The following is a 10222-nucleotide window of genomic DNA, read 5'->3' on the forward strand; positions in this document are numbered from 1 at the left end:
ATTATTCTTTACTATAAAAATTAATTTTGAAGTGAAGAGGCATTTGACTAGGATATTAGAATTAATTGACAACAAAAAAGAGAATTAATTTCTAATTTTAATAATTTTAAAATAATAAACATATTATAAAATATATATCCCCCACAAATTCCAGAGTCAACACTTCGAAAAGCTACATATCATTTGAATCTGATTGGTCAACATTTTCCCACCACCTTTCTCTCCAAAAGTGAAATTATCACCATCAGATGATTGTCCTAAGACGACATGGTCAATTATGATAACGATGGTGTGATGAAAAACACATTTTATTTTAATTCCATCAATTAAACAAACCGATTCCATAATACGCCAACTTAAAACAGTCATTTTCTTAATAAAAACAAAATATCACCACCTTCCTTGTATGAAACTTTCGAAAACGACACAGTTAATTAATTAATTATAAAAAAAAACATTTTTCAACGGATTTCCGAAATGGGCCCCCTTGACTACAACTAATTGTGATTAAGTACTCGGAGACCCTCCTTCGCCCCAGAGTAGGATCTCCACTGCCCTTTTTATAGATATGTTGGTTTTACAAGTGGCTGGGGGCCATGGTTTTTTATTTTTATTTTATTATTTTATTTTTATTTTTGGTTATTGGTGTGTCGGTCCATCGATGCCAACATTGAATCCACAGACACACCCAAAAATAAAAATCATGGACACGAATGCACCCATGTGCACCATGGCCTTTAATATGGACCATTGATAACCATGTATGTGGACAATTAGGAAACAAGTCTTCCTTCTTTAATGAAAAAGGGTGATATGGAAGACATTTAAGCTTACGTAAATTTCAAAACAAGAAAAAGAGAAGAGGGAAAATTACGATCTCATAAATCGATTGTAGGAGTGAAATGATTAAAGCATCCTATAAAATAATTTAAGAAATATAAAATATATATATATTTTTAAATTGATATTTTAATATTTTAATATAAAATTAAAGCACGGGATTATATTGGGTCGAATTCATGTCGAAGCTGTGTTTTTTTTTAAAACATTTTTAAAGCTATTTCACTATATTTATTAGTTAATATAGAATTAGCTCATGATTGAATTGGAGAAATGTCATATTCACGACAATGTTATTTTTATTATTTAAGAAACTTTTTGGATGATATAAAAATAATTTAGCCCCATATGTGCTTGACTTTTATTAATTAATAATTAAAAATAAAAAATATTTTTTCATCCTTTAAAAAAAATTAATGGGCTAAGTGTTGGTATAATTATAATAATAATATAATATTAATTCAACCATAGCCCAACCGATTTTAATTATTCACATGTGTACTATTTCATTTTTTTTTCTTTTACGAGTGGTGCCCACGCGCCGCCGGTTCGTTTCGGTAGTGTGCACTATTTGAGCTGACATAAGTAAAACCGAAATCATGCTTCTTCTGTACAAGCGCACAAGGATATTTTTGTCCATATACGGCCAATTTTAAGAGCCTTCGTGGCCGTATATGTCTCATGACCGACTTATATTTTCACGGATTTCCAATACTGACCTTCAAATTGGTTGAAATTACATCTCCGGTCCCAATCTCTAACCGTCACTAATTGATCGGGTCTAGTTATGACAAGCGGCGGGACCCAATTATTGTTGCAAGAATCTTACTGTAGATGTGCCTGATGTGGACCGTAGATCTGCAGCTTGGGGAACACGCTTGATCGTTGGTCCATTCATTCGATTCTGATGGGTTTGTTCTAGCCGTTCAAAACCGGTAATGGAGAGGAACTATTTAAATACCGGTGGTCCGCGCAGCACCGGATTCTGGTGGCGACAGGGGCAAAGGAGTAATATCAAGGCAGGCGTATGCGTCAACTTCCTAAACTAATTTCATCATAGTGTAACCTCCTTAACAACGGACACTGTACTGCAGTGGCGAGACAGGGGCACACACGTCATTATCACAAAAAACAGGGGTATTCACGTCATTTCAAGGTTCACCCCCTCCGCCACTACTACCTACACACTCTCTCCTCTGCAACTGTATTTTCTCTCTCTAAAGCACCTCTCCATTTCGCTCCTTCTCTATCTTCCTCTCTGTAGATTCTCTCTCTAGGTTATCAATGGGTACGCGAATTCCATCTCACCAGCTCAGCAATGGCCTTTACGTGTCTGGGCGGCCGGATCAGCACAAGGAGCGGCAGCCGACGATAGGGTCACGTGCAGTGCCGTATACCGGAGGTGACGTGAAGAAATCCGGCGAGCTCGGAAAAATGTTTGATATTGCGGTCGTGGATCCATCGGCCGGCGGACCCCCACCTTTGAAGCCCTCTCGGCACTCGTCCTCGTCGCAGCACACCAGCGGATCGGTCCGATCCGGCCCAAACTCAGGGCAGCTACCGAAGCTCTCGAACTCGGGGCCGATCCATAAGAAATCGTCCGGTCCCATGCCGCTGCAGCCAACGGGACTTATAACTTCCGGTCCGCTCGGCTCCTCCGGCAGCATCGGGGGCGGCGGTCAGGGCAGTTGGAGCCTTCAGGTTCGATGGGAAGGCGGTGTACGGTTCTTCAGTGACGAGCTTGAACGAGGAGGCGAAGTTCGGGTTCAAGGTGTCGAAGGCGGTAATGTGGGTTTTTCTGGTGGTGGTGGCGATGGGATTGTTGGTTGGAGCGTTTTTGATGGTGGCCGTGAAGAAGGCGGTGATTTTGGTGGCCGTCGCCGGGATTTTGGTGCCGGTAATAATGCTTGTTCTGTGGAATTATGCTTGGGGGAAGAGAGGATTGTTAGGGTTTCTGAAGCGGTATCCCGATGCTGAGCTCAGAGGTGCCATTGACGGACAATATGTGAAGGTTACAGGGGTAATTTTCTATCTTAAGATGATTTCTACTTCAGTTTTAAGCCCTTTTATTAGAAACATTGAAATTCGTTGCCGAGTTATATAATATATGTGAGCATACTATATATAATCTTACGTACAAACATATATCCGTGAACATTCCCGGATTATACTATAGATATGTGTTGGAAGTAGAATCAGTAACTGCTCGTTGTTCCTACGAATAGTCACTTTCCTGGAATGGATTCAGATATGGGCAATTTTAAGCATTAAACACAATTCAGTAAATAATGGCGGATTGGAGATTTTTCAGTGAATTGTTGGACCTTCCTCTACACGACTCTAATAAACTGAGTGGGTGATCGGCAAAATGATGCTGGAAGCAAAAGTGGAGTCTCTACATACTTGCAGCGCCTGCAATTGTATGTTCTACAACACAAGGGAAGCAATCAAAAGGTTTTGATACGTGTGATGAATAGAGTTTAGCAAGCAAAGGTGTTGAGGATAACTTCTAGGTTGCATGTGCCAGTTAAGTTTTTATGGACCAAAATTTGCTTCTATTGGGGTTAAAGGATATAATTCCATCTGGTGTCTTATTCCAGTATTATAACAGGAATGATTGTGATGGGTATTGCATTCTCTTTAGTAGAGTGATCAAGTCTTCACCTTTACTTATTGTGCTTCTTTCCTATCATAGAGCTAGGGTCTATTATTTGGCATTAGAAGATTTGATATATTTTGGTTATTGCATTCTATGCCACCTAAAAAATGCGTGTAGTAAATATGGATGATTTCAAGGTCAAAACCATTTTATGAACAATCTGGCATTCTGTTCCCCGGTTGTGGTTAGCTGAATCTTGATGTTTCTAATGCCAGTGCCTTTTTAGTTTTCTAACTGTATGGTAAGTTATTTAGCTGTATTCGAAGATTCTACACGCTTAACATGGAATTTGGAACTTCAAATAATTAACTAGCTCATCGTAAATTAATCCCCAAAGTTACGAGGTATGAGATTACTTTTTCTAAGGTATAAAGGTTATGTATCTGGAGCTGTTGGTTTTAAGTTATATATCGTCTTCTGATCAGAAATTGTTTAAACTGATTTTACAACTCCAATCATGGCAAGTCTTGGTTTTATTTGAGGAATTTGACTTGAAGTGGCCCAAATAACCAAGATGGGTGGCTTCAAAAGTAAACTGTGAATCATACTAGGTCAATATTCCTTCTAAAGTTTTTTGCTCATTTCTTTTTCTATACTTGTAATTTTCTTTAATATCTTTCTTCATGTAGGTTGTCACCTGTGGCAGTATTCCACTAGAATCATCTTACCAGAGGATACCCAGATGCGTGTACATGTCCACAGAGTTATACGAATATAGAGGCTGGTGTGGAAAATCTGCAAATCCTAAACACCGTTTCTTCTCATGGGGCTCTAGACATTCAGAGGTTAGTTCAAAGAACTGTTCATGTTGAATCTGCCCTGTCTTAAACATTGAGGATCAAAGCTTAGTAATTGTATTAGTTTCAAATACTGCCTTGACATGGTAGCTAGGTTTTCAACTCTTGGAAAACTGAAGTGGTTGTTTTAGCTTTCTGTAAATTAAGATCTTGAAGAGTAAAGAACTGTGTTTCGTGGAAAACTATAAATATACTGATGAATTGTTTGGAGGTCGTGGTTTGATGTGTGGTTATTTAATTAATATAAACAATAACCATATCAACATGTTAATATAGCAACATATCACAGTAGAAGTATGCATTTGTGTGCTTCTTCAGCATGCAATGCGTGTGGACCACATGCATGGATGTTGATATGATTCATTGGTACTTATATAGTTCTACATATTCTATTATGTTCATTATTTATGTTTGTATTGGTTTTCATCTGTGGGAAAGAGTAAGATCAGATGCCATGAATGATGAGAAAAGGCTAAAAGTTACGGGAAGATCTGATCATTTTGTGTGGGTACAGACCATAATTTGGCACATGGATTTCTACTTGTAAGGCCCACATCAAAATGCTCTTTAAGGGGGAAATCCACAGAAGCTGCTGAAATTTTAGCTTAAAAATTTCAACTTGAATCTTAACTCCTGGAAATGTTCTGCAAATTTCTGAATATGTTCGACAGTGTCATCTATGAACTGGTTTAATCAGTTGACTAGACCCTGAATGATTACCCAGACTTGCTAAACTAATTGTTTTCTTCACTCCACAATATTTGAGTTTATGAAGTATATCCATCTGTGCCTAAGATATCTGAATGATGATTTACAAACCTCTTCATGCTTATTCAGTCTTTTCTCTCCAATGTAAATTTTAGGATTGACTTTATGCAATATCCACCAGATATCAGACTTACAAGTGACAATTATTAAGTATTGCCTGATTGTAAGTTGAGCATGCATGGTGAGAGGAATACTCATCTTTGCTCTGGATTCTCATTCATGCTGCTTCAATGCTTTTTGACATGCATTTTTGGTTCTTGATTCAGGATACATGTTCAAATTCATGCCTAGCCTGTCTAAAGAATATGGAACTCTTTGACTGCTTTAATGCTTTTAACATTGGAGGTTCTTTTGTAGGAGGCTACTTCTTCCAAAATTTATGATTTTAGTCAATACCAAGACCTTTAGAAGAGCAAATACTTCACTTCTGTATTTCCAACTAGGAATGACATGCTTGGGGTGTTTGGGCTTCTTCTTTGGTATTCTTATTTATTTATTTATTTTCTTGGTTTTTACTTCCCCATTGTAATGGAAAAGGTGGGGGTTTCTTCAAGAAGGAAAAACAAGCCAAGCAGCTAAAGGGGCATAGAGAGAACAACATATGAATTTTAAACTAATTAAGCTTTAGGAAGCCACTATAATGTTCACTCACAATTGCTCCTGTATTAGCCAAAAGGTCAGCTTCTGAGATTCCAAATCTTGAGATCCTATAAACTGGTGTCCTATTCTTTTTAAGCTCGAGAAGATGGAGTTGCCAAGGACCATGCAGGAGGTGTCCAGTCTAGAACATGACTCTTGAGTTGATGTTATGGTGTTGGGAACCGGTTTTTGCCATTTAGGATGAACTAGTTAACATAGAAGAATATTGTCTTCCAAGTTTCCAACTATTTTGCAGATATGTTATTTACAAGTAGGAAAGATAGGACTGGTAGTATCTTGTAGTATTTCTCTCTGGCTCTGCTTGAATTTCTGACTATTCATGGAGAAATCACCTGCCCTTCTCTTGTTCACAGAAACATGTGGCCGACTTCTACATATCAGACTTCCAATCTGGGTTAAGAGCAATGGTGAAAGCAGGCTATGGGGCCAAGGTCGCTGCATTTGTCAAACCAGCAACAGTAGTTAATGTGACAAAGGAAAAGCGAGAGTTATCTCCAAGCTTTCTTCGCTGGCTAGCTGATCGCAACCTCTCTAGTGATGATCGCATCATGCGCCTCAAAGAAGGGTAAGGCTCTTATTGCTCTGTTCCATCTGTAACTTGTGCCTCATGCTTCTTCATCACATCGTGGCTTTTCACTTACCCTCTAGAATGGAATCCTGAAACTGATCAGTTGATTTTCTTAGCCTCGTTGTGCTCTACTTTCATTATCTCTAGCAATGAGTTTGCTGCCCATATGTTGCTCATTTGAGTTTATGGAACTGAGAGCCTGATTGTTGGTTTTCTTGGAGTTCTTTTTCCCACTTTCCATGCATGTTGAGCCGAAGCAATTAAATTTTCCTATGATAAAATATTTCATGTCAGGTATATTAAAGAAGGAAGCACTGTTAGTGTGATGGGGGTAGTCCGACGCCACGATAATGTCCTCATGATCATTCCACCAGCTGAGCCTGTTTCAACAGGTTGTCAATGGGCTCGGTGCCTGCTCCCCAGCTATGTCGAGGGTCTTGTTTTGATGTGTGACGATAATCAAAATGCAGATGTGGTTCCCGTGTAGATATGCCATGCCATGCCACGCCTCAACTTTCTTTTGCTAAAGGATATCACGAGTAAATATTGAAAGGTTTTGAAAAAAAAAAAAAAAAAGGAAAAAGAGAAAAAGAAAAAAGGCACCAAGACCACTCTTCTTCCCTTTCCAGGTTTTTTTAAGCATATGTAAAGTGGGCTTAGTAGATGCAGAGCAGGAAGACCCGAAGAAGATGCATAATAAGCGAGGATAAGGTTATCTAGTCAGGCTTTTATTTTATATGCTTTGGGGTTCTAATGGGGGAATCCAATGGGGGGGAAAGTTTTCCTTCTCCAAGCAGATAGGAAAAAATGATGTATTGTGATGATGCTACACGTTTTGATTCTAGCTGATTCTATGTACATAAGCTGCATGGGGTTCTCTAAAAAAGGGTTCCCGTTTGCATTATGCCAATGTTGCTTTTCTTCAGACACATTCAATTCTAGCATGGAGGGTAGAAGAATAATCAAATATTTATGTCTGTTCTTTCTTCTTCGGGGCTGTAATATTTGGTATGTATTTCTTTGCAACTATCTCACTCTGATCAACTCTCATCTTCATCATGTTCTTCTACGGTAAAGATGGTGTACGAAAAACTAATTCCTACTTTGAAAGAAGAGAACATGTTTATTATTGCATTGAAGATCTTCCTCAAATCTTTATTATGTGTACTTGAACACCATGCCTTACTGCAAGACTAGTAAAAATCAGAGCAAAAGGACTAGAGTCTAGAAGGTATTCCACCAGCCACTACCAGCGTCTCTCCAGTGATATAAGAAGCATCGTCGGAGACCAGGAAGGCCGTGGCTGCAGCCATATCCTTGGTGGTTCCAAGCCTGTTTAGTAGAGTTTTATCCTCAATGTCCTTCTTCTGCATGAAAGAATAAAATAAATTGAAATATCCAAACCCATAGCAAGTCCTTGACAAACTCCATTATTGAAAGCTAGACACCTGAGTACACCGCCTGAAATATACTTACAATCTCAGCATTTTTCGTGAGGAATTCGGCAAAGTGTGTTGGTACAAAACCAGGCGCAACACAATTTACACGAGTGTCTGGGCCCATCTCAGCTGCAAGGGCCTAAACGCAGATCAAAGCAAAGTAAGAATGAAAATGTTCCGCTAAATCCCGCTCAATGAAAGATTATGATGGTGCGTGTGAATGATCAAATATTAACTTGATTGAAGATTAAGAGCTACCTCGTCCATATGGAACACCAAATTAGAGTTCCAATTTTTTATTTTTTTTCCATAAAAATAAATATATAAAATATAAAAAATAATTTTTTTAAAAAAGAGTTCATGGATCTTATGGCTACTAATATCTAATCAATTTAATACTTGGCAAGCATGCGGGAATCAGGGAAACATCTTATCAGCCAGCTAAAACAAATGTAGAACTCATAAAAAGTTGCAAGAATTATAAGGCATAGAACAAGTTCACAAATCATTCAATGACACTGCCACACTGGAAGTAGATTTTCATGGTTTGTGCAGATGCAAAAGCAAACACCTGATCTAAAACAAGACAGGGAGACAATCCATATTACCTTGGTAAGCCCAAGAAGGGCTGTTTTTGTCACTCCATACATAGACATGGAAGACTGTGGCTGATAGCCGGCAATAGAGGAAATTAGGACAACCGACGAACCCTTTCTCAAGTGAGGAGCTGCCTCCTGCAGAAATAGGTGTTTGATATGTGGGTCAAGAATGCTAGAAAAACGCCAAGAAGGAATCCCAAGCGATGTGAGAATGGTTGAAGAGGGCTATCCATATGGAACCATTCATGCAAAACATGTCTCATGCTTACCCTATCCGCAAAAATTGTGTCAAATTCATACCTGTAGAATGAGTATAGAAGATTTGACGTTGATTTCCCAAAGCTTGTCTAGAACCGATTCTCGTGTTTCCAGAATAGGATCAACAGATGGGTTGGCAGCAGCATTGGACACAACCACATCTATTGCTCCGTATTTCTGCAATTTAACACAACAACAATTACTCATATCCAACACTTCTATTCTCACCATCTTCATGAATCAACATCATTAATAACAAGAACACTCAAACTTAGCACACACTAAAGCCACTGAAAAATGGGCATAGTAGGTGAAAATTTTCTTTGGCTCTGTCTGCAAAGTGTCCTTGAAAAACAGTTTTGAAAAAACAGTTTCTTAAAATAATTTTTAAAAACTGTTTTATAATATTTTGTAAAATAAAACTCTATGTGAGAATTTGAAATATTCTTAACCTGTTTTACATATTATTAAATATATTTTAAAAATAATTTTTATATACAACCATATTTTGTGGTTTTAATAATAAAAAGTTATTTTATGTTTTTGGATCGTCAAATCAATTTTTCTAATTTTTTGTTTTAAAGAACAGAAATCTTTTTTCAGAACAGTCACTTTTGCTTCTCCACACTTCTTCGTATGAAAAACACAGCTTAAAACACAAAATCCCAATTTTACATCATCAAAGAAAATTCAATTCTCCCAATTACAAGACAAATTATAAATCCCTTTGTTGAAAGAGTGAAAACATAAGAGAGAAAGGTAATTGCTCACCTGAACCGTCTTTTCAATCAGATTCTTCCTATGTTGGGCATTGGACACATGACACACCACGCCCATCGCTTCAATTCCTTGAGCTTTGAGCTTTTTAACTGCCTCATCTACATTGTTCTGCATAAAGGCAATCAAAATCAAATCAATACACCAGTAGGCCCGTCCATGCTTGGCTGCTGAGAAAATGGACAAACGAAAACATACCAGAAACAAATCTGAAAGAGTGAAACAATCACAGGTCAACCAAATATATAGTTTGTTTCAGTTCTAGAATAGTGAGCATCCCAAACCTTGTTATCGTACTTTTTTTTTCTTTTTCCTGCATTTTCTCAGGAACCAATCGGTGTATACAAGAAAAAGCATTAATGAGACACTGAATTTAAGTAAAACCTTGATTCACCCAACAAGTAGTCGTATTAGGATTGAGCTAAGAAAACTTCATGATTTCTTCATGTAAGGAAGACAGCAATCTTAAAACCCTAAAATGATTATCATTTTCTCACCGACCAAACGGAGGATACTTAAAAACACAAAAAGAATCCAAAAGTTCATAAAATTCAACAAACTCCTATGGATTAACATCTAATCTTCCAAGAGAAATAGGGAAAATGAAGGATTGAAGGGACAGCGACGAACCTGCTTGCGAGACGAGAGTACCACAGAGGCGCCCTCCAAGCCCAGCCGCTCTGCAATGCTGAGGCCGATACCCTGAGTAGACGCCGTCACGATCGCCACCTTCCCTTGAAATCTCTTTCCGATCTTCTCCATTTTTCCTGACTAAAACGCGTTTTTTTGCTCGATTCAGAGATTACAAGCAGGGCGCTAGAGTTTGACCAGCGTACGAAATTGTCCACAATAAATCT

The 10222-nt window shown here is 38.1% G+C and overlaps 1 protein-coding gene and 1 pseudogene across 2 annotated transcripts; one reads left to right on the forward strand and one right to left on the reverse strand.

The window, feature by feature from the left end:
* The first annotated feature begins 1989 nt into the window (after positions 1 to 1989).
* LOC117923659 lies at positions 1990 to 7202 on the forward strand (annotated as a pseudogene).
* Positions 7203 to 7395: 193 nt separating this feature from the next.
* Positions 7396 to 10198, reverse strand: LOC117923660 (tropinone reductase-like 3). 2 transcript variants are annotated; one of them, XM_034842064.1, is made up of 6 exons: positions 9996 to 10198; positions 9360 to 9476; positions 8631 to 8765; positions 8340 to 8465; positions 7769 to 7870; positions 7396 to 7656 (listed from the first exon to the last, which is right to left on the reverse strand). In XM_034842064.1, the coding sequence occupies exons 1-6, from the start codon at positions 10125 to 10127 to the stop codon at positions 7510 to 7512; spliced, it is 759 nt and encodes a 252-aa protein (XP_034697955.1). In that variant the 5' UTR covers positions 10128 to 10198; the 3' UTR covers positions 7396 to 7509. The 2 variants fall into 2 exon arrangements, with proteins under 2 accessions (XP_034697955.1, XP_034697954.1); XM_034842063.1 differs by having other exon boundaries at positions 7396 to 7659; positions 9996 to 10194.
* Positions 10199 to 10222: the final 24 nt, after the last annotated feature.

Source organism: Vitis riparia, chromosome 10 (genome assembly GCF_004353265.1).
Source record: "Vitis riparia cultivar Riparia Gloire de Montpellier isolate 1030 chromosome 10, EGFV_Vit.rip_1.0, whole genome shotgun sequence".
Taxonomy (NCBI): domain Eukaryota; kingdom Viridiplantae; phylum Streptophyta; class Magnoliopsida; order Vitales; family Vitaceae; genus Vitis; species Vitis riparia.